A 25,000-nucleotide genomic window follows, 5' to 3' on the forward strand; every position below is an offset into this window, starting at 1 on the left:
GCCTTACTATACTATGACATTTTTTGATGGTTTTTTGAAGCCTTACTATAGTATGACATTTTTCAGCCATTTCTGAAGCCTTACTATACTATGACATTTTTTAATGGTTTTTGATGCCTTACTATACTATGACATTTTTTGGTCACTTTTGAATGTGTTACTACATTATGACATTGTTTAAAAGTTTTGGATGTTTTACTACTCTGATTTTCTCATACTACCTCTGAAATTACTAATTACTTTTACATTACTTATAATAATATAGGTTACTGAAACATTGTTTTTATATTTCAGATTACTTCTATTTAAACCATTTTTCTGATACACTGACTAATGAACATGAACAGTTTAATGTCAGTGCAGTTGATGTAAAGCTGTTTGTGAATTACCTGGAGGCCTCTGTCCTGGTCACAAAGATCTTCCTCATTGTATGATCATGGACTACGTCTCTGTGATCGCGGACAATGTCTCTGAGATTATGGACAAAGTCTCTGTGATCATGGACAATGTCTTTGTGATCGTGGACGATGTCTCTGAGATCATAGACGCTGTCTCTGTGATCTTTGACAATGTTTCCATGATCGCGGTCATGCCGTCGAATCGAGGAACCACAGTGTCACTACCGACTCTTGCGCAGAGCTCTACGAAGCATGGGACAATGTCTCTGATCATGGACAACGTCTCTCTCGTCTTTGACAAGGTCTCTGTGATCACAGACGACATCTCTGATCGTGGACGATGTCTCCCTCATCCTCAACAATGTCTCTCCGATCATAGACCATGTCTCTACAATCGTGGACGACATCTCTATGATTGTGGACAAAGTGGTGACACCTTAAGGAAATCAAAGAGAAACATACAAAGGAAAATGATCAATACACTACTACCTATTCCTCATCAACAGTTTAACCATGAAAACACAGAGAAATATTCAACATTACAGCTGAACCAGAACCTTTAATCCCATTTTGACTGATCCTTAACAATAACATTTGACATTTGTATACCTTAGTATACTATGACATTTTTGATGTTTTACTATAACGTGACATTTTTACTTCTGTTTTGGATTACTATTACTTATGCATTGTTTGTATATTGCACATTACTTTTATTCTAACACTTTTCTGATAAACTGAATACTGAACATAAACAGTTTAATGTCAGGTCTCTGTGTTGGACAGTTGATGTAAAGCTGTTAGTGAATTACCTGGAGGCCTCTGTCCTGGTCTCAAAGAACTTTTTCACTGTACGAAGACTCTGATCGTGGACTACATCACTGTGATCGCGGACAATGTCTCTGAGATTATGGACAAAGTCTCTGTGATCATGGACAATGTCTTTGTGATCGTGGACGATGTCTCTGAGATCATAGACGCTGTCTCTGTGATCTTTGACAATGTTTCCATGATCGCGGTCATGCCGTCGAATCGAGGAACCACAGTGTCACTACCGACTCTTGCGCAGAGCTCTACGAAGCATGGGACAATGCCTCTGATCATGGACAACGTCTCTCTCGTCTTTGACAAGGTCTCTGTGATCACAGACGACGTCTCTGATCGTGGACGATGTCTCCCTCATCCTCAACAATGTCTCTCCGATCTCTGACGATGTCTCTGTGATCGTGGAGAATGTCGTGGACCAAGTGGTGACACCTGGAGGAAATCAAAGAGAAACATACAAAGGAAAATGATCAATACACTACTACCTATTCCTCATCAACAGTTTAACCATGAAAACACAGAGATATTCAACATTACAGCTGAACCAGAACCTTTAACAAACATTAGAGGCTGTTTCAGAAAATCAACAGTTGACTATCATCACCTCCTGAACAACCAACAACAACAAATATTTGGGAAAAAGTTAAATGATTATTAATTGTGTGTCAATCAATAAATCACTGAAGCAGTCGTGTATGTTACTGTGAACTGCAAAACAATAATAAACACTATCAGTTAAGTCAACTTTTGAATGCAGGATATTAACTTGTGCTGTTTATTTTGACGTGTTGTTTTCATTTTGATGTCTTACTATAACGTGACTTCTATCATTACACTTTTCTGATAATCTGAATACTGAACATAAACAGTTTGTCAGTGTTCTGTGTTGGACAGTTGATGTAAAGCTGTTAGTGAATTACCTGGAGGCCTCTGTCCTGGTCTCGAAAAACTTCTTCACTGTACGAAGACTCTGATCGTGGACTACGTCTCTGAGATCGCGGACAATGTCTCTGAGATTATGGACAAAGTCTCTGTGATCATGGACAATGTCTTTGTGATCGTGGACGATGTCTCTGAGATCATAGACGCTGTCTCTGTGATCTTTGACAATGTTTCCATGATCGCGGTCATGCCGTCGAATCGAGGAACCACAGTGTCACTACCGACTCTTGCGCAGAGCTCTACGAAGCATGGGACAATGTCTCTGATCATGGACAACGTCTCTCTCGTCTTTGACAAGGTCTCTGTGATCACAGACGACGTCTCTGATCGTGGACGATGTCTCCCTCATCCTCAACAATGTCTCTCCGATCTCTGACGATGTCTCTGTGATCGTGGAGAATGTCGTGGACCAAGTGGTGACACCTGGAGGAAATCAAAGAGAAACATACAAAGGAAAATGATCAATACACTACTACCTATTCCTCATCAACAGTTTAACCATGAAAACACAGAGATATTCAACATTACAGCTGAACCAGAACCTTTAACAAACATTAGAGGCTGTTTCAGAAAATCAACAGTTGACTATCATCACCTCCTGAACAACCAACAACAACAAATATTTGGGAAAAAGTTAAATGATTATTAATTGTGTGTCAATCAATAAATCACTGAAGCAGTCGTGTATGTTACTGTGAACTGCAAAACAATAATAAACACTATCAGTTAAGTCAACTTTTGAATGCAGGATATTAACTTGTGCTGTTTATTTTGACGTGTTGTTTTCATTTTGATGTCTTACTATAACGTGACTTCTATCATTACACTTTTCTGATAATCTGAATACTGAACATAAACAGTTTGTCAGTGTTCTGTGTTGGACAGTTGATGTAAAGCTGTTAGTGAATTACCTGGAGGCCTCTGTCCTGGTCTCGAAAAACTTCTTCACTGTACGAAGACTCTGATCGTGGACTACGTCTCTGAGATCGCGGACAATGTCTCTGAGATTATGGACAAAGTCTCTGTGATCATGGACAATGTCTTTGTGATCGTGGACGATGTCTCTGAGATCATAGACGCTGTCTCTGTGATCTTTGACAATGTTTCCATGATCGCGGTCATGCCGTCGAATCGAGGAACCACAGTGTCACTACCGACTCTTGCGCAGAGCTCTACGAAGCATGGGACAATGTCTCTGATCATGGACAACGTCTCTCTCGTCTTTGACAAGGTCTCTGTGATCACAGACGACGTCTCTGATCGTGGACGATGTCTCCCTCATCCTCAACAATGTCTCTCCGATCTCTGACGATGTCTCTGTGATCGTGGAGAATGTCGTGGACCAAGTGGTGACACCTGGAGGAAATCAAAGAGAAACATACAAAGGAAAATGATCAATACACTACTACCTATTCCTCATCAACAGTTTAACCATGAAAACACAGAGATATTCAACATTACAGCTGAACCAGAACCTTTAACAAACATTAGAGGCTGTTTCAGAAAATCAACAGTTGACTATCATCACCTCCTGAACAACCAACAACAACAAATATTTTGAATTTGTGATAATTTTGTTATCTGTCAAATAAAATAATCTTTCCAGTTACATCACTGACATTTTCTAAAGAGTAGTGTTAAAATCTCGTCTCGCGAGTGTATCGTCACACCCCTAACAGATATTAATCATTATAGCTGAACCAGAACATTCTCCAAACATTAGGAGTGTTTCAGAAAAATTGGCTGTTTATTGTCACATGTGAAAATCAGCCTTGGACCGATTACTGCCAAAAATCTACAAAGACGAACGACAGACTTAAAAACTGAGACGCAAGTCAATCACAGTGAGACGCTTAATTGCCACAATGAAGCAGAAAATGGCCTCAAAGAAATGTAAAATGATCAGGACACAGAGACTACAGAGACACAGTAAGAACGACCGCAAAGAGACAAAGAAGCTAACCATTAATAGATGTAAACAGCCAAGTAAATATGCAAAATGATTTAATAACGACACGATAATCAGACAAACAGACTACTATACAGTTACCGCTCCTCCGTAAAGTGCCGACAACTCAGGTCAGGGACGCTTTAGTCACAGAAACACAAAGATAAGGCTAATGCTAACGCTCCCTGCCAATGCTAACGCAGACATCCAGGTGTAAAGCAGCCAGTTACAGACGCAATGTAACAGAAAATGACCACAAATAGACACAAAAGGATGACAACAACATGACAGACCGCTGTAAACTGAGTTAAATGACCAAAATGTCGGTAAAGTGACTGTAAACAAATACAAGAGGGATGTCAGGGATGTCAGGAATGAGAAGGCAAATGCTAACGCTCGCCGCTAACGCTAGCTCGCTCCTTAGTCTTACCTTCGCGCCGCAGTGTGATCAGCGTCCAGCCTCACTCGTGTTCGACAAAAAAGCGGCCCCACAGCTTGTTTTATCATCCAGGCTTCAGCAGTAATTCAGTTTTCTCACACTACCGACGACCCGAGGAAACGGTTCAAACGTTGGTTTGAATCTGTCTCCCGGCTTCCTTTCTCCGCCTCTCTGCAGGTCATGACCGATGACGACATAGGACGCAGCCAATGACAACGCACGCAAGCCAACAGCACGGCAGGAAAAAAACGCCAATTGGCCAGCTGGCTCTGTTCCGCCTAGCAACGGCCTCTGATTGGCCCGATAATACAACCACGGGGAAGGTGGGATACTGATTAGGTCTGGATGTTAGATGCATTATAAGAATAATAAGCTCTAATATGATATATATAAGAATAATATAATATATAAAGTACATTATCATATACTGTATAATCATATGCTCCAGTAATATATCCAGGATGTACACACAACAAGGCTGTAAAGGTGGACTCCTTCAGTCCATGTATCCTGGTTACCTCTGCACTCTCACTGACTGGATTTAAGTTTGGTCTGAGTTACTGTGTGTGGATCAGGTTTTAGCTGCTTTAGTCGCAGTGTTATGTTCTGTTTTCATCTTTAAATGTTGATTTTACTGCAGATGTCATCAGATCAAAAATAAATAAATTAATAAATCCACATTGAGCTTCTGCAGCTCTTCATGGATTCAGATGAAAGCACGACAATAAACTACACTGACCGCACAAATAATTAATACGAGAAAATGACCTGTAACTTCAGGGGGGAGGAAAGAGTCTGTCAGAGTCTTTTCTCTGAGAGTTTAGGGTTGTAGATTTACAGAAGGATTCCTGACTGTCAACACAAACCTCCGTCTAAACCCTCCTCAATCATCTTGTGTGCACAAACCTTCACGTCATCCTCAGACATATTTCTCTCTTTATCCCGGCTGATGTTTTTACCTGCTGCTGAGCTCTCTCGCTCCGACTGAAGGATTGTTGCTTTGGCTCTGAGATTCAGTGATTGATTCACATCAGTTCGACTCAAAACGTCAATCAGAGCTTCATCTTTACAATCCTCCGCCAACAGTTTCATCATTAACTGTAATCTTTGGAGGTCGCTTGGAGAATATTTCTGCTGGATGAACCGTGTTGGAAAAGTTTGGAAGTTTTTGGATGGAGAATGTTTTTTACGTTTCATCTTTAAAGTCCATCTCCTCCAGTCGTTGCCTTTGGTCCAGTTGAGATTTTTCTGCTGCTTTACTGGAGGATTTCTGTTCTGGAGACTTTCTGCTTTCCCTCACATCACATTTATCTGACAGCTGGAGTTACTGGTTACTGTGGAGATTCATGTTTTACATTCAACAGGAGATAAATATGGATGTTTCCTAGTAAAATGTGCGTATCCAAGATGTTAGAGGTCCCGAAAACACGGGGTGGAAAATGGCTCAACATGCCAGCTACTGTTTTAAATCATCCTGATTCTTGGAAGGCATAAAGTCAGCTGTTTGGGACATATTTATATCATTAAATTCATGTTAAAAATGAATGTTAATGCCTTTTAAGAAAGTTTTTAAGCACAGGAAACCCGCTAAAAGAAAGTGATTATCCTCTTTCCCATTGCCTGTAGAGGAACTGACTGAGTTAGATGTTGGGTCGGTGTTCCTGTCAGTGTTGCTGCCTCTGTTTGGTCAGTAAATGTGTGTTTTTAAAACTTATTTCAGGGCTGCAGGAGTGAGCGCAGCACATGGTGGCTAGCAGCTAGTTAGCATGCTTAGCAGTGGTTTGAATTGGTACAGCTTTGGACCACCATGGTCCTCCACATCCCTGCCCTCCCTCTCCACCCCCCGCTGACTTTTTCCATCATGATGAAGTGGATGGAGTGACGTCTTTCATTTTAGTATTTTCTTTTCTTGTTGTATGACTTTAATTTCCATAAGTGATAACATGGGAACACTTTATAATACAAAAGACAAAAACGTGTGTGTAGTCACTGAGGAACAAGAGAAAAAAGAATCAGGAACGACCTGATAATTAACAAATCACTGATGAGTCATCATTGAATAACTCAGAACTGAAACCACAGAGTTAATAATTAGGAGTTACTGAGAACAGACTGGAAGACTGGATTTTATCATTAGTTACTCTCTCTCTCTCTCTCTGAGCCAGCAGAACAGAGAACCTATACACTAATAATTACTGCATTTTTGAATTTTAATATTACCCATCTTTCCTCAGTGAACTTCCTCCTCGGCTGAGGTCTGAAAACTTTTCTAATTTGGCCTAATATCTACTTATCATGGGTTTTCAGGAGTCTGTTCACACTGATATCTGCAAATAAATAATAAAAAATAACATTCATCTTTTAAGAAAGTGAAAATATTAAACAATAATCATCTGATTAGGCCTAAAATTCTAGCACTGATGACCCCTGAACTACTCATGAATGATTTATTAATGATCACCAATAATATTTCTTGCGTTAAATCATCAGACGTTGGACAGCTCAGAGGTTCAAGCCAAATGTAATCTTTATTAGACTGTTTCTGTACAAAAAGCACTGGATCACAGGAAAAAAAAAAAAAACAAAAAACAAAAAACATGCATCTATTTACAGCATGGCCAGAGACAGGAAAAGAAAAAACCCGGGGGTGTCGTTTACCCCACCCTCCCCTTCGTTTGTATTCTTAAGACATTAATTAAACATTGTGCTTTGATATACTTTGATGATATATTTCATATTTCACAAAATGCAGTACCTCTGCCCTCTTTCACATTGAAGTAAAACATCGAAAAAAGTATACGTTTGCAGTTTTTAAAACCAGGACCGTGAGAAGCAAACTTTCTACAACTGTGACAAAAAAAATATTTTAGCAAGCTGTTTGAAAAGTGGAGACGGAGTTCGAGGTGTGACTGTTTGCTCTGCAGGCCGGGTTTCATTAGTTTAACTGGAAAAAAAAATAAAGACACTGGACAGATGTTCACCTACGAGCCAACACGATGGCGTCTGGGTGATGTTGTGCAGCGACTGAAGGTTTCTGTCAGTCCTGCTGGATTTGCATAAAGTCAAAAGTTTAATCTGTCCAAACTTCAGATTCCTGTTTTTACTTCCAAAGAAATTTAAAGATTCAGGAGCTGAGTTGCAGAAACCTCCTGTCTTAAGTCTTAAGATTTTTCCCAATTTCCCAATCCTAAATACTCAATCCAACATCGGTTATCAACTTTTATGCCTGTTACCTAGCAACTGATGTTAGTTTTCTCAATGTTTTGTCATCAAACTGCGACACATCATCGAACTGTTCAACTGTAATGGCCTTTTACCCCAATCATGGTTACCAACAATTATGACAGGATAGGGAAGTCAGGAAGTTTCTGTAACATCGCCCCCTGGTGGTTTTATTTTTTAATAACAGTTAAAGGGATGATAGATGATTACATTGTTTGGGAAAACAGTTTCTACAACAGGCATTAAATGAATTACCGAAGTGCATCAAAGTAGAAAAAAAAAGAGATGTTTTCTTATAATTATCTTTGAATATTTTATTGTTCTATTTTATTTTTGCATTACTTTTTTAATTACAAAATACAGATCTTGCAAATATAAGACAGCTTTCTTGTTGTTGTGAGAATTTGATTTTGTAAACGTAGGCAAATTTTCTTGAAGTTTCACAAATTTCTTAAATGTGAGATTTTTTTTCTTGTAACTCAGATACTGATATTGTAAATGTAAACTTCATGACTGTGAGATATGAACATTGTTCATAATTGTAATTTTGAGATACAAAATGTGTAGTTGTCAGAATTGTGAGATAAGTGTGAGCTATGTTAGATGGTTTTCTTGATCCTTTGCGATATTGTAATCATGAGATAATAGTATTGTAATCTTAATCTTAGTGTGACAATGACACTATTTCTTGTGATTATGAGATGCTAAATTATACTTATGTGATAATGATGTGAAATGATAATAACAAGAGAACATCGTCTTTTTTAATTTTCTGTATATACACTTCAGTAAAAAACATTTTCAGTCAACGTATCTTTTTCAGTTTTAAGATAAGTGCTAATAATGTGAACTTTGTATCACTCGGGGAACCTGAGGGACAAATATTTGGTGCAGATAAAAATTCTCGCAGTTTAGGTGGAGAACGGCACGTCAAATGAATCGGATTACAAATGCAACAAAAAGACGTTCTACGATAATCGCTGCAGAACTAAAACTTTATCGCATTAAAATAAAATAGAGAAGACTTTGTGTTGAAGTGCGATCAATCGTAAGGCATCAAACAGGACGTTTAGTTCTTTGAATTTCCCAAACGTTTCCACGGCAGTGTGGAAGACGAGCTTGCATTACAGAACTAGGAACACAGTTGCATAAGTAAATGATCCAGATTGTGTGTGACGACGAGAACAGCACCATCAACAACAACACCCAACATCGATGGAAGTTTCCTTGAGATCAGTGACCCAAAAACTCGTTTTCGGAGTGGTTTTAAAATCTGCTGCCTGTTTTTAAATCGTACAATCATTCTCACCAAAAAACACAAAGACTAGGATCGGGTCTAATATTAAGATGGATAAAATATCGTCTTCTAAACACCGAAACCAAGAGATACGCTTGGTCCAAAAGTAAGAGTGGTGGAATATTATGACATTATAAGCTTCTGAAATATAAAAATTTCACATGACAAGGATTTTTGCCATTTCAGAATGGCAGAAAAAACATATTGGTGCATATCGTTCTAGCTTTCATCTTTTTTTGTAACTTTTAGCTTTTTTTTATTATTTTTTGCTAAGATGCATTGCTCTTATTAAGTGCCCCAACAAAAATAGTGCATTAAGAAATAACCATGATTATACATTTCACAATAATACACAAAGGACGAGAAGAACCAGGGGAAACACAAATGATGCTGTTTACAAAAAGTTAAATATCGTATCGGAAAAGCATTTTTATACAAAAGTGATGAAAGCGTTTTTTTACGTCCTGCTTTCAAAAACAGGGTGACCATGTCGTGACATTTTTTTAGTTTTTACAAAAGGGTTAATTCCTCTCACTTGTTCACTCTTTTTACAATATCTAAAAGGTATTAAGACATCAAATGTGTTTACATATATATTTGAGACTATCATTCAGGCCTAAATCACAAAAGGAACTCCCCAAAACATACTTTATAAATACATATAAAATAAGCACAATCAGAAGAATAACAAGAAAATCTGGTACCTAAATGTGATTAAAACTGCTGCAAGCTTTTTCTGTTTAAAATCTACCACTCAACACACCCGCGAAACAGAACTATTGTACTGGATTCAAAAATGAGAGATGTCCAAAACAAACAAAAAAAAAACAAAGAAAAAAAACTAAACAAAACTGAAAATAAAAAAGATAAATCTTGGGATGCCTCGACTTTATTCAGACAAATGTTAGTGTAACATCTGCTTTTCTCTCCTCGGCAGGACGTTTGTTATTTCTTTCTTTAGCTTAGAAAATTACTGCATTTTCCTTCTTTTTAGATTATGAGACACAAACATTAATTAAAAGCTATGGTACAGAAAGGAAAATGCTATTAGACGTGATATTAATCAGTGGTCTTTAAGGAGTCTGGTCCTCTGGGGGTTTGTATAGGAAAAGAGGGATTTGGGGATTTTTGATTGGAAACCCGTCAAATCTGGAAACCGTCTGACGGTTTTCCCAGTTTTGAAAAAAAGGGTTTTTGAAAGAGTTTGATTCTTCCTGGTTTCTGGACTCGGTCCGACTCAGGTTCAGTGTCCACCAAGAGTTTCTGATCCAGCGAGAACCAACCATAGTCAGCTTATATTTGATTATATATTCTTGACCATAGCTTGTTTCTCAGCCAAATTTTTTTTTCGTAAATACAACATAGATTTTGTGTCAAACAGGTTTTAGGTTGAGAATCACTTTATACATTAACGCTAAAATTAAAGGACCATAACACAGCTTTGCATATTTTAGGACCATTTTACTAAAAAAAAAAAAAAAAAGAAAAAAAAAGTTATTTTTCTCTGGCAATACCGTCCTTATTCCCAGTGCAAAAGCTTCTTCCAGAAAAAAAAGTCGCTTTTTTGCCTCATAATATTTGCGTTTGGTGTGAAAGTACTTGCAAAAAAAACAACCGTTTGAAAAGATTTATTGATGTGTGAAAAAAAACACCCTCAGTGCAAGTTTTACCTCCTCTAGTATGAATCATGTGCTTATTTGTATTTTTCCCATTGTTCCAGTGTTGGGTTGGTTTCCATAAATGTCCGTACTGTACCGTATGAATGTCAGGTAACAGACTCTGACATCTGAGGTTGTCTCATAATCAAGACGTTAAAAGTAGATGAGATCTCTGTCAATATTTGGCAAAGCTGAAATATTAAACCCTACAGGTTCAATGAAATACCGAGTTGGACTCATTTGTTTTTATTTATTTTTTTAATCCAGTTTTTAAAGACACTTTCTTTCTTTGGTGCTTCCAAGTTCCAGCTGGACTTGATTTAAGGTCTTGTTTTTTCACCTCTAGTCTGAAGGGCTTCAGTTGTAATTGACTGGTGGGAGACCAGGTACTTAACGTCTTCTGGGGTCGTTAACACCTTTAAAAGTTAACCCTAACCCAAACCTTACCCATCCATCACCTGAGTCACAAGTCATTAGGTGTGAATGGGTGTTCAGCTGTCCGAGGAGGGATCTTAAGACTGTATTGTAAGTGGCTGGTATCGTAGACCACCTCCTCTGTTTAGAGACTGACGTAAATACCATCCACGACTCACATGATGACTGTTGGTAGATAGGTTAGGGTTAGAGTTAAGGTTAGCTGCTGTTAACCCTTACAGTCTGTTTGGGTCAGGGTTAGGTTTATGATTAACCCTAATCCTAACCCTGATCCTCGAGGGTAAAGGTCAGGCTTAGGGTCTGGTCTCACTGCAGTCAGTTAGAACTGAAGAAGCTTTTCGGATGAGAGGTGAAACATCTTCAAGAACCTAAGTAAAGTCCAGGTGCCTTCATCCACCATGTAGAAACACCAGAGAAGAAGAAAAATGTCTTAAAAACTGAATTTCAAAATACTGGTCAACCAGTATTCTGGAACAACAGAAAAATACAATAAGTACATGATTCATACTTTGAGAAGGTAAAACTTGCCTGTCCATTAAAGATAGATTATTTTTGATGGATTACACAACTCAGGCAAGTTTCAAGAGTCTATGGCTACACAGCTAACGTTAGCATTAACAGCTGTTTACTTACCAAGAGCTTCAGCCATTGTTTTCAAGACGTTAACATTGGCGTTGGTTCCCCCTGCAGGGGACAGCTCTTGGAGAGTGAAGGAATGAAGTTTGATGCTGAACTCACAACGTTTCTTCTTGACTGGTGAGTAAACAGCTGTTAATGCTAACGTTAGCTATGTAGCGACAGCAAAAAGGTACACATAGCATTGCCTAATTTCTAATTGTTTGTGCAAATTAATAGAATCAAACGGAAGCTGAATTTGTAAAGTATTTGTGATTTGGTCAATGAAATGGCCAAAATGTACAAAACCAAAGGAATAGTCCTTTAAATTTAACACTAATCAAGCTAGCTTGGTCAGAAAAAGTGTGCTATGGTTGAGTTAACAGGGAACAGAAGTTCTCGGTGGACACGCCTCCTTCCTGTCTCACAGTGGTTCAAACTGATCTGAGACCTGTTCAGTCTCCACAGACTTCTGAAGTCAAACTAACCTGTTTTAAAAACTCAGCACAGCAATACTCACACAACACGTGGTACTGCCGACACCCTGCCCTCCCAGCCACAGTTCACATCCCTGACCTCTGACCTCCTCTGACGGAGCGCTGCCTCGGCGTGGAGCCACCGCAGACGTCTGGGAAGACTCTTCCTGTTTCGGCTGTCGGATTTTTTTATTTTTTTTTCTCGTTAAATGGTCCGAGCTGACGTCTGCAGAGGCTTCAGCAGAAAAAAGAAACAGCAAGCGTGTTTGGTGACGGTGAATTAATGGATGATTTTTGTCTGGAGCTTGTTTTTTTTTTTCCCTCCGCGGCAGTGACAGTCAATCCTGGGTCAGACGGGGTCGGTTGGACTGAGGGATGATGGGAAGGATTTTCACTGCTGCTGCTGTTGCTGCTGTTGTTGTTGTGGTGTTTCAGGTGGAAGGTGCCATCAGCACTGCGGTTCAGGAGGGGTCTGACGGTATCTGGCTGAGAATCCTCCTCACATGGGGGGCACGATGAGACCTGCCATGGCTGACAGACACAGATTCAGCTGTCAGACGTGGGTGGGTTCATTAAACACAAATGTCGACTTATATTTACTGTTCATGCATGAACTGAGGAGTGTGTGAATACAGTCTGATACTGGTACCTCTTAATTCCTTTACAATATAAATATTAATTAACACGCTTTGTTTTTGGTCAAAGATACATGACTGTTGATGACTGATGACTAAAAGTTTTCTTTAAAAATAAATTCCAGTAAAATTAAACTTGTTTCAAGCATTTGAGAGAGAGAGAAAGACGGAGAGAGAGAGACAAAAGAGAAAGATGGAAAAAGAGAGAAAAAGAGAGAGAGAAAGAGGACGAGGGTAAAAGAGGGGCTGAGTGCAGTTCTCCAATGAAATCTGTTTTTACTGCATTTGAAATAGTAAAAAAATAGAAAATCAACACGTGGCTTTCTGTGTTCTAACTTTACATATTATTCTGGGGCCGGATTGGAAGCTTTGCTGGGCCGGATGTGGCCCGCGGGCCGACAGTTGATGACCACTGCACTAGATTCTAGAAGCAATTAGCATTAGAAACAAGTTGAAATGATTCTATTTGTCACGTTAGGACTGAGGGATGGAGGGAAGGTGTTAAAACAAGCGTGAAAATCTCTTAAACTTTAAAGTGGAGGATCAGATTCCTGAAGAAGTGCCAGAAGTTATGGATCAACTTTGACAGGTTTAAACATGAAACACAGAAAGAATCATTATCATTACAGTGACGCTGGAGCTCTACGAGTCCAGGTGGGACGTGGACAGCGGAGGACGGGGGTTGGGGGGGGGTGCAGACAGGTGGGAGGGGGGTGGAGGGGGTGGGATGCTCACCCTGGAGGTTGCTGCCATTGGTGGTGGTGCAGGTGGGGGGCGGGGAGGTCTGTGGCCGCACGACAGGGGCGAAGGCGCTCTTCTGTTTGACTGCAGAAACCATATGGACAGGAGAGAATGAATAAGGGCCTATGGGAGCAGAGGAAGAAGAGGAGGAGGAGGTGAGCAGGAGGTGAGGAGGGCAAAAACCTACGAGAGGAGGAGGAGGAGGAGGAGGTGGCGTAACGAGCAGGCAGACGGACAGAGGTGAGCGAATCGGTGGAGATGAGGTGGATCGTGCAGGAGGAGGAGGATGAAGAGGAGGAAGAGGAGGAGGAGGAGGAGGAGGAGGAGGAGGAGGAGGAATGGGTCCCTGCCTCAGATCGGGCCGAGGTCTGGAGGAAGAAACATGCTCCGAGCACAAACAGCTGCACATCTGGCAAAGTTGATCCATAACTTACAGGACTTTTTTATTTTTTCTATTTAGATAAAAACCAACCTGATCCAACCTGAGAGCAGCAGCAGCTTCATCCACACAACCTGCACAGGTGTGTGTCTGTGTGTGTGTGTGTGTGTGTGTGTGTGTGTGTGTGTGTGTGTGTGGATAGTCAGGCGTCTAATAACATGTGATAAGTAGATTTTTAGTAAATAAACCCGTTGTTTTGTCTCCTCAGGTGCGTTTTTTTTTTTTTTTTGATATAAAAGTTTTTTCTCTGTTGGTTCTTCTGATTCTGATTAAAGGAGAAGTTCAACATTTTTTAGGAGGTGCTCTGGTCTTTTCTTATGAGAGCGAGGTGTTCAGGTGGATTTAAATCTATTGTGCGTTAAGTACAGATGCTGGTAGCTTAGTTTAGCTTAGCATACGGACTGGAAGCAAACGTGGCTCTGTTCAAAGCGTGTGTGTGTTTACCAGGAGCTACAGGCTAAAGGACGTAGCTACAGTTAGCATGTCTTTGGTATTTATTCTGGAAATTTCGAGTCTATTTTCATAAAGTTTAAACCATGTAGGGAAATAACCTGAACGTCCAAATCTGGGTTTAAAAGTTCGATCTTCACTTTGAAAACAGCAGCTGATAAAACATCGTCAGGTGTTCCGGGGCTTTCAGTCGTGTCACATGATCTTCATACTGATGAAGATCATTCAAACGGCGACTGAATGAGACTGTTTCGTTAACTAAATATGGAAAATAGAAACGTAAATTAGAACATCTACGTTTCCATGACAACTCTGTTTGTTGATGAAGATCATGTGATACGACTGAAAGTTTCAAAACAGCTGCTAAAGCATTTTTAAATGTTTTTTTCTTTTTTAACCTGGCTGACATCTCAGGGTCTGTTTATTAAGGCAGTTTTAGTAGTTGATTTAGTAAGCTGGAGCTTTCAATCAAATCACATGATCTTCCTCAGAAGGAGGTTTTTTTTAGATTTGTTTCTGGGACATCTGCTGAAGGAGATCATGTGGTCTGACTGAACATTTACTAACTTCAGTCATATTCTCTGTGAAAGTCATTTTCCAGTGTGGTCAAAGACCCGAGGACAGAACCTGAAAGTCTTTTACTTTTCTGTTTTAAGAGTAAAGACAACAGAGACACAGCATGTTAATCAGTGAGCTTTAGAGGAGTTTAGGTGAGTCAGGCTAGCTGTTTCCCTCCGTTTCCAGTCTTTATGCTAAGCTAGGCTAACTACATTCTGAACACACAGACATGAGACCGACATCCGTCTGAACAGGGGGACCTCAGGAAATGTTGAACTGCTCCTTTAAGAGTTTCCACGGAGTTTATGAACCACAGTGTGTCTGTAAATGATTCAAGGACAGCATTTGAAAATGGAACTGTAAAATGAAACGGGGGGAATGTAAATGTGATTTATCGCTTCATGCCAACAACTATCAGTCTGTCCTGGATCGCTGCTTCTTCCTCCTCTCATTTCCTTTCTTTCTTGGCTCCTTCTTGTTGTTTTTCTGTTTCTTTTTCCAGCTGATATTAATGGATTCGGCCCAAAGCGTGAATGCATGAATGCATGAAGGATGCGGTGAGGATGTTAGTGAGGTTAGTAGAGGAGGAGGAGGATCGGGGGTGGAGGAGGGTGGGAGGGGAAGGGTGAGGAGGAGGATGGACAGGGGGACAGTCAAGAGGAGGGGAGGGGGGAGGTGAACAATGCGTGGCGGTGTTTGGTCCACACACACACACACACACACATTCAGGACCCTCGGCGGCGGGAAACTGTAGCTCAGCCAGGCGAGATGTGAGCCCACCTTTTGTTTGGTCGCCAGGGACGACAACATCACCTGGCACGGAGACGCGTTTCGAGCTCGCTACCTTCTAAACGAGTCTCGCTGAGACTCGCCGAGCTCTTTGATACAGGAGCCAAAACAATGGAGCGCTCCCCGCGGGCGAGTTTAGACTTTACCAGTCTCCAAAACACACCTGCGCCTTCCAAGCTGCAGCTCCGACTCCAGGCATGTTAATCAGAGGCGAGTGTAAAGTTTCAGTGGCAGAAGAACAACAGGGCCGACTGAAAACTACTGAAGCATCAACTCGTCTCCTGCAGCTTCACTTTTATTTGCTCTTATTATTCCACTACTGTTCATCGCCTGCATCTCAGCACGAATACATGAAGCAACAACGGCTCTGTATCTGATGAACGTACAGTCCATGCTGTGAGCTTTGCTCAAAGAAAACAAGTGTTACAGTTTTGTCAGGACTATCTTGTATTCCAGGTGTCAAGATCTTCTGCTTTTCTACTAAAGATTTTACAAGTAAGAATCAAAAACTGTGTTTATTTATTCTGTGAAGAGATTTTTTTCTTCATTACATTTTCTTTGTTAAACACTTTTTCAAGCACATGCTCAAATCAAAAACATCCAAAAACACAACTAACATTTCAACTGCTTTCAGTAAAAACACTTCACTTAACTGCATCCTCTTTCACTTTCTAATAAACTTCTCTTCAACTGCTTTCAGTGCTTTCACTTCAGCTCACTGCAGATGTTGACCTTCAACTGACACATCAACTGTTTCAACCGACATGTCAACACCTCAGTTGCTTTTACGCTCGTACACTTTCGCTGTTTTTGCTGACACTTCAATTCCTTTCAGTGCATACACATGAACCCACACCTGCACCTTAACTGACACCTTGGTTCTTCAACTGACACATCAACTGCTTTAATCGCTTCAGTTTTACCTGACACTTCAACTCCTTTCAATACATACACATAAACCAAAACAGTCGACTCAATAGTCCACATTATCAACTGCTTTTATTGCACAAACCCTCAACAACTTCTTTCAAAGCAACTGAATTTCACTGACACCTCAACTCCTTTCAGTACCAACACATCAGCTGCTTTAATTGTTCAAACGTTAACTGACACTTACGCTTTTATAAGTGGATAAGCATCAATCCAAACAGCCAAATGCACTGATCAAACGTCAGCTCACACATCAACTGCTTTCATCACTCAAACTCTTTAACAACTTAAATCTTCCAAAGCCACTGAATTCCACACTTCAATTCCTTTCACTACATATATATGAACTGAAACTTCAGCTGAATGCAGAGTTACCTTTAACCGACATATCAGCTGCTTTCAACACTTCGGATGACACTTCAACTCCTTAAGTGCTTAAACTGTCACACAAAGTAATTGACATTTTAAAACGTTTTAACTTTAACAAAAGCTCTAAAGATTCGACACGTTGACACATTTAACCTGTAAATTTTATCAGCGGACGTTCACACGTATCTCTTTTCTAATTCAGGGTTTGAAGCGTGAATACAGATACAGCCGCTCTTATTTAGAAAACATCCTTCCTGCTCGCTGCCTCTCAGATGGATGAGGTTTGGTTTTTTGTTTTGTTTTGTAATTTAAATTTACTCACTTGCGTAAGCAGAGTTGGCAGTGGAGCCATTGAGGAAGCTGGGGGATCCAGGTACGCCCAGGTTGGTCATCCCCGCCGCTCCGTATCCGTTCATGGTGGACGTGATGGTGTTGTAGTTGGACTGCTGAGGCGTGGAGCTCGGCACATAGCCGCGAGGAGACACGCTGTTCGAGTTACGGGAATAACCTGGGAGGGAGGGAGGAGGAAAGACGACAGCGTCAGGGAGATCTGGGTTCTTCTTCGTGAGTTTAAACGCTGACTGACGACCTTTAGCGCCACCTGGAGCTACTGGAGGGAACACACAATAAAACTTGTAAATGATATTAAAACAAATCAAGTAACTGAGTCCGTTTCCTCCAGCTGTGTCCTTCAGTCAGTAATGGAGCTGATGATTGATTTTACTACTGATCAATCTGACAGTCACTCTCTGATGGATTGTTCCATAAAATGTCAAAAAAATCGAAGAATTGATGTAATAAAACATCTTGTTTTGTGTGTCCAAAAACCAAACTCGTCCAAAGAAAACCAGCAAATATTCATTTTGGAGAAGCTTGAACCACTGAAATAATAATTCCTCCTGTTCGTGCTTGACATTGAAAGATGTGCTAATGTGCTTTCAGGGAAACTGATGGAGGACAAAATCCACAGCCCTCGTTTGGTGACTAAATATATCCCTAGATTTCTCAAATTAAGTGGATATCTGATGTAAAGTTGCAGAATAAAATTCCCCTTTTCTGTTTGTTTTCTCTGTTGCGCTGCAGTTGAGGAACAGAAACTTGGACAGCTGAAGCTTCAGATAAATTTAAGAATATATTTTTGCACAAAACGAGGGCTGTTGATTTTGTTCTCCATCATCTGCATTGTAAACACATTAGGTATGAATCTTCTGATGTCCGGCGATCACAGCAGGAGAATCCAGTTTCACTGCTCCGACAGTTTTCCACACTGTCCTGGTGTTTCCTCTGAATCTCGTCGACCTCCTCGCCGTGACCTCAGCAGTGACATCATCACACCTGTCTCCGCCGCTCCCCTGTAACCGACCGCTCACCTCCCCACAGGCGAAGTCTGCCCTTCATTTACCTTAACACCCCCTCCCCCTCCTGTTCTCCTCCCGTGCTCCCGTTGATTGACCCTCATCCAAGATGCATTGAATACCAATGTTCCCTGCAGCACTCAGTCTGACCTTTGACCCCCTCATGAGGCTCCCGAGTTCCCACCGACCTCAGGCCCGAGCTTGCTGAGCAGAGCCAACAGTGTGCCAAGTAGCACATCACCCCCCCCCCCCCCCCTTCAACTCTCCCCTCCACCCTCCACTTTCCCCCACTTCCTGGTTCGGGCCAACGCAATTCCCAGCAGGAGCGGCTGATGGAGCGCTGCCCGGGGACGAGGGCGAGGAGAGCCGGCGATGGGAAACACATGTCGGAGAGGAGAAGAGTGCAGGGAGCGGCTGAGAGCTGCAGCACATCAGAACACACACTTAAACGTTCGGATTGTTCTTTAATAAACAAAAGATTTTCTCCACAAACGAGCCCAGTGTTTGGTCGTTATTTGTCTTGGTGCGTTCCCGCTCGTCCGCAGCAGCGTGGGAAGCAGATCTGATGCAGATCACATCCTTACGACCTCACACCGAAAGACCGAAATGGAAACATGTGTTCTCTCTGCAGAGGCAGATTTTAGGAGCAGTTGGGTTTCATTGTGACTCTGAGTTGCAGCCTGCCGATTAACTGCTTGACTGACAGTTTAGTTTCACTGAGTAAACTGTCAGAGAGCAGCTGACAATCCCTGCAGGTGGACAGTTTGTTCAACAGTCTGTAACGATGACGTGTTCCAACGGCTCTGCGGTTAAAAACTGGACTGTGGCGGTCGAGCCGACTCCCTAAATGAATAAAAGAGCTGAAGCGTCACACGGCGGGTTTTCGGTCAGGTGTCATCGAGGCCTGAGAAACAAACACCACAGCTGCTCGGCGCGATTTAAAAAACTGGTGTGAAGCTAAAAAATAAAAACTGTGAAACTTCGGTGGATAAACTGCTGACGTCTGTATCTCTTGTATCTGGGATCTTTTTTTAAGGTGAAGATTGTTGTTGTAATTAGCTGCTGTTTACACTTTGAATCTTTCTTATAGCAACTGATGAAATCCTTTCATATTTATTTATTACAATTTAACGGTTCTCAGTTTCTAATTCTTCCTGTTATCACGTAATTAAAGTTTCATACGTCACCTGAATTTGCTGAAGAAGAATTAGCCCTCGATTTTAGAAAATCTTACGATTGATTGTTGTTTTTCCTGCATTAATAAAACTGTCAGTACGTTATGCATGTTTCTCTTCCTCTTAACCTTGCTACTACCACTAATACCAATAATAACAATAACTTTTTATGCTCAGTAAATGTTAAAACCAATCAAATTCTTGTCGGATTTTTCCCTGCTCTCCTCCACCTCCTCCACCCGTCATCTGTCAGGGAGAAGCAGGGAAACAAAGACAAACTCCAGAGGATAAAAATCCCTCCACTCTTCATGAGGACGACATGACGGTGAACAGGACCGAGCGGCTCTGAATTAGCGCCGTAAATTACCTGCCTCGTCCGCCTGATAAGGCCTGGGCTCGCGAGCCGCTGTTTTTATTAATGTTTTAATCACGGCGGGTAATTGCGAGGGGCACAAAGAGCTGTTTCATACTTCGTAACAGCGGGGAGGATGGCGGTCAGATCCTCGGTGTAATGTTTCTGACTCGGAGAAAAAGAGAGAGACAGAGCTCCACGCACAGTAAACTACAGAGTTATGAATTTTCAGTGCAGCCTCGTTTCCCATGACCTCATGGATTCCTGTAAGGTGTTCGCTGCCGGGGCCGATGTGAAAAGCAGACGATGGTTTCAGGGTGGAGGAGGTGGAGGAGGAGGGGGAGTGTTCGGGGAGTAAAAGCAGCTCTATCTGTTTCCTGTCGACGCGTGTTCACGAGCTGATTGCTGCAGGTTTTCCTGAGCGACCGTGACAGAAGCAGAACGAATCCCAGACCGACTCTGAACCTTTGTGTCTCTGCAGCCTGAACGTGGATTCATCCGCCGCTGAAAATAGTCCCTGACAGACGCACTGTTACTGAGCCTTAATTAAACATGAAGCTGTGTATCTGTGAGGTGTTTCACGTCCTCAGGCGAGAGCCAGAGACACTGCTGAGCTGGGATTTGTCGAAAAAAGGAAAACTAGAATTAAAGCACAATAAGATCTGAAACTGTGGGAAAAATGGAAACACAAATGTTATTTACTAAAACTACAGATGCACCCGAGCTGCAGCTCATCTGATTTCCACAAACTGCTGCTAAATAAGACCTCATGCTGAGCTGTGGACGTCCAGGTTTTTTTTTTTCAGGGTAAAATTCCTAAATCAAGAACAGAAAGACTCACAGCTGCTTCAGAAAGTGTCTGCAGACACTGACAGCTCCAGGACAGAGGAAGAACAAACTGTTGTTTCTGTATTTTTCTCAGAGCTTCACTAAACGAATGTATAGATTATATACAAGATTTCAAATAAAGCTGTTAAAACAAAATGCTGCTTAAATACAGACACTTTTCTTCAGTTGTCCCACTGTGACACTTGAACGCCTCATTAAATGATGCTGAGAACTGTAAAGGTGTGTGTGTGACTCCATTTTTTTTTTTTACTTCTGTAGACTCTGGACTTTACTGAACTCTTGTGGTACCACTGAAGTCTGGTGAACTCTACTGAAGTCTACTGCACTTTATTTAAGTTGAAAAGACTCTACTAATGTTTGCTGGACTCTTCAGAACTCTACTGACCTCTACTAGAGTCTGCTAAACTCCACTGAGTCTACTGGACTCTACTAAACTCTTCTAGACTGTATGGAGATCTACTGGTCTCTCCTGAACACTGCTAAACCCTGATGACATCTGCTGGACCCTGCAGGCCTTTACTGAACTCTACTGGACCGTATGGAGGTCTACTGGTCTCAGGGTGGTGGTGCTGGTGTGGAGCTCTCACCCTGGTCAGCCTGCGAGGCCTCGGAGATGTTGACGGCGAGCTGACTGCTGAACGAGTTCACTCCCATCATCCCCGAGTGCGCGGCCGAGCCGGTGAGAGACGGCAGCTGGTTGTGGCTGCGGGGGACGCTGTAGAGAGCCTCAGTGAGGTCGGCCGCTCGCTTTAGGATGATCTCCTGCAGACGGGGGAGGGAGGGGGAGGAGGGAGGGGAGTAAAAAAGTAATAAAACAATGAATACTCTTCTGAAAGCTCAAGAAAAGCTACCAAATGAACTTGTCCTGCGTTTATGTGAGTCAGTGAAGGCGTCACGATCTTTAAGAAGTTAAAGAAGCTGCTGTAAAATATTAGCTGTGTTTTAATAAATGAATAAAAAGCTGCAGGTCAGTGAAGGAGCCTGAGTTTCCTGCCAGTTTGAACGAGACGCCCGGAAACGATGTTTAAATTCTCACCTGGTTGTTGTGTGGCATCCCGTACAGAGCCTCGACCAGGTCGGCTGCTCGCTTCAACAGCACCTCCTAAAAAAACAGAGAGAGAGAGAAAGAGTTCAAGCTTTAAATAAACTCTGGTTCATTTATCTACTACAAATACTTTCTGATTCTTTATCTCAGATGGAAACTGAAGGTCTTTGGGTGTTTGTCGGTGAAAAGGAGCAGTTTGAAGACGTCACCGTGGATTCTGGGAAATTGCAAAATTACTTTATAATGAGAGAAAATCTGCAGATTAATCTCGAATGAATCTAGTTGTTAGTTTCACTTCTAATCTTTGAAGCTCAGCAGATCAGCACCAGAACGACACAGGTAAAAGAACTGACCAATCAGTAAAGAGTCTGTAAACGAGGCTTCAAAATGGCCTCCGCCCATAAAGACAGATACAGAGATGAAATGATGGAGGGATGAATATTTGGACCTGGATGAGAAGAAAAAGAAGAAGAGGAATCAACAGGAGGCCATTAACACAGCCTGCACGCACACACACACACACACACACACACACACACGCTCTCTCTCTCTCTTTCTCGCCTCTGGGCTGTTTTCCCATCAGCCCACAGGAGAGGAAACGTCCAATCTGAGAGCCGGCAGCTCAGCGTGTCACCGTGGCGATGGCTGTTAATAACAATAACAGGACTGATAAATAGATATAAACACACACACACACACACACACACACACATAAAAAGGGAGGAAAAAAGGTATAAAGACGGAAAAACAGAAGGAACAAGAAGGAAAGAAAAAAGAAAGGAAGGAGACAAAGGAAGAGAAGTAATAAACTCAGAAGGAGAAAAAAAAACGAAAAGAGAAGAAAATGGGAAAAATGGAAGTAAAGGAGAGAAACAAGACATAAAAGAAGGAAAGGAGACAAAGAGGAAGGATGGAAGGAAATCAGTAAAAGAAAAGAAAATGAAACAAGGGAAGGAAAAGGAAAGAAAAAGTAGGAAATGAATGAGGGAAAAGAGGAAAAGAAGAAAATAAGCAAAGAAGAGAAGATAAAGAAATGAAGGGATAGAAAAAGAAAAAGACTGGAAGGAAGGAAGGAGACAAAGGAAAGGAAGTAATAAACTCAAGGAAGGAGAAAGGAAAATAGAAAACTTCAGAAGGAAATAGAGGGAAAGGAAAAAAACAGAAAAGAAGGAAGGAAAGAAGGAAAGAGACAAAGAGGAAGGAAGGAAGAAATGATGATAGGCAAGGAGAGAAAACAAGAGAAACAAGAAAGAAAGAGGGAAAACATTAGAAGAAGGGAAAGAAAAGAAGGAAGGAAAGGAATGGAAGGAGACAGAGGAAGGAAGGAAAAGCAACATAATAATAAAAAAGGAGGGAAGGGAAAAGAAATAAATAAAAGGAACCTAAAAGAGGGAAAGTAAACAAAGAGTGTGAATCAAGGTGTGTTTTTTCACACCTCTGCCTCAGGTGAAAAAAAACACACACACACACACACACACACACACACACACACACACACACAGGGCTGAGGCTGATCAGCTGATAGAGGAGGAGGAGGAGGATGAAGAGGAGGTGTTGAGTCCCTGAGGAGCAGCAGTGGGGAGGTGGAGGCCTCTGCTGGAGCTCCCTGGGGTATTACAGCACAGAGGAGGGCGAGAGACACCCAGAGACAGTTGGAGAGTGGAGAGGAGAGAGAGAGAGAGAGAGAGGAGGAGAGGATGTTTTTATTTTTGTTTGTTTGTTGTGTTAACGTCTGATGTTCTCTGTGTCTCTGACGCTCAGTCATGTTCATCATAAGATAATATTTCATAAAAGAGAAAAAAGACGGATAAAGACGAACGTAATGAAAATAAACGACAGAACAAACGTCCGCTGAATGAACTCTGGTGGCTGCTGAAAGCTCAGGAACAGAGTAAGTCGACCTTTGAGCTCGAAACGAGTGAACTTTTGATTTCAGTTAAATATTTAGTCTCTTCCTGTTTGTGATGTTAAAGTTTAACGACTTTCTAATTTTTAACAAAACAAATCAATTAAAGTAAAAAAAAAAACAGTAAAAGATAAATAACAAAAGAGCAAAGATGTTTTCTTCTTCTTCTCTGAAATACTCGTACTTTTGAGTACTTCCTGATTGATGAAGATCATGTGCTGACGACTGAAAGCACCAGAACAAGCTACAAAATGAGTAAAAACTTCTAACGTGGGACTTTTACGGCGTCTTTAACGTGAAATAAAACGACTTCCACCTCCTGATAATTAATGTGAAACTGACCCTGAAGTTTTTCTCTCACTTTAAGTCTTTGAACTCAACATTAGAGATTCAGCTGCTGTGAAACTTTTCTCTCGGCTGTCAGAGCGAATCACCTGCTGCTCCGTCACGTCACCGTTTTTATTTCTCGTGGATTTTATCTGAGCTGCTCTGATGGAGGAGGTGAGAGATTAGAGGGGATTTCTACTCTGGATTCTACTGTGAGTATGTGTGTGTGTGTGTGTGTGTGTGTGTGTTGTTTTTTTTTTTATTTAAATCATTTTTAAATTTCTGGTGGAGCTGCAGCGTCCAAACAAACGTCTCCTGTGACTCAGAGGAGAAACAGTCGCCATAAACCACATTGTTTTCCACCGAGCCAATCAGAGTGTTTCCTCAGCGCTGGCAACGAACCTGGACTCCGACAACAGACACACACACACACACACACACACACACACACACACACACACAAACACAAAACTCTCTTTTCCCACGACAGCCGATGACCTCGGAGGAGACGATCCAACACACTGAGATGGAAACAGAACAACATCCAGAGTTTTTTTTTCTCTCTCTCCACCAGAGAAAAGAATCAACCTGATGCACAAACTGTGACTCTAAAAATAAAAACAGTAGAAACAGCTGAAGCCCTCGAGTCACAAACTGTAAATCTGCTTCACGTGTAAATGAACTCTGAAACTGTCGCTGTCTGTTCTTCGGCCTGCGTTTGACGTGTTTTAAAACTCGTGAAAATGGCGGCAAAACACTGCAGTTTCCACTGGGTTCCAATTCTGCTGCTGACATCCTCTAACAGTTGATTTTCCTACAGCAGAG

At 41.4% G+C, this 25,000-nt stretch overlaps 1 protein-coding gene and 1 long non-coding RNA gene across 32 annotated transcripts in view; both read right to left on the minus strand.

Annotated features, from left to right (window-relative positions):
• LOC127142733 (uncharacterized) overlaps window positions 1-4,688 on the minus strand; it is a 26,113-nt gene extending 21,425 nt beyond the window's left edge. For 9 of the 28 annotated variants that reach the window (XR_007813741.1, XR_007813752.1, XR_007813740.1 and 6 more), the window contains exons 1-4: window positions 4,544-4,687; window positions 3,077-3,521; window positions 2,144-2,588; window positions 1,211-1,655 (exon numbers count right to left, since the gene is read on the minus strand). This is a non-coding gene — a long non-coding RNA (uncharacterized LOC127142733). Of the gene's footprint in view, window positions 1-1,210; window positions 1,656-2,143; window positions 2,589-3,076; window positions 3,522-4,543 lie in introns of all 28 variants that reach the window. The other 19 variants (XR_007813728.1, XR_007813733.1, XR_007813743.1 and 16 more) reach the window with 11 other exon arrangements.
• A 6,963-nt stretch (window positions 4,689-11,651) lies between these two features.
• Window positions 11,652-25,000, minus strand: part of LOC108873742 (transcription factor COE3) — a 165,743-nt gene continuing 152,394 nt past the window's right edge. For 3 of the 4 annotated variants that reach the window (XM_051072578.1, XM_051072579.1, XM_051072577.1), the window contains 5 exons: window positions 21,934-21,999; window positions 21,485-21,659; window positions 17,489-17,674; window positions 13,626-13,715; window positions 11,652-12,786 (listed from right to left, as the gene is read on the minus strand). In XM_051072578.1, the coding sequence (XP_050928535.1) occupies window positions 12,755-12,786; window positions 13,626-13,715; window positions 17,489-17,674; window positions 21,485-21,659; window positions 21,934-21,999 (549 nt within the window). In that variant the 3' untranslated portion in view covers window positions 11,652-12,754. Of the gene's footprint in view, window positions 12,787-13,625; window positions 13,755-17,488; window positions 17,675-21,484; window positions 21,660-21,933; window positions 22,000-25,000 lie in introns of all 4 variants that reach the window. The other variant, XM_051072576.1, reaches the window with a different exon arrangement.

This window comes from Lates calcarifer, linkage group LG8, assembly GCF_001640805.2.
Source record: "Lates calcarifer isolate ASB-BC8 linkage group LG8, TLL_Latcal_v3, whole genome shotgun sequence".
Taxonomy (NCBI): Eukaryota; Metazoa; Chordata; class Actinopteri; family Centropomidae; genus Lates; species Lates calcarifer.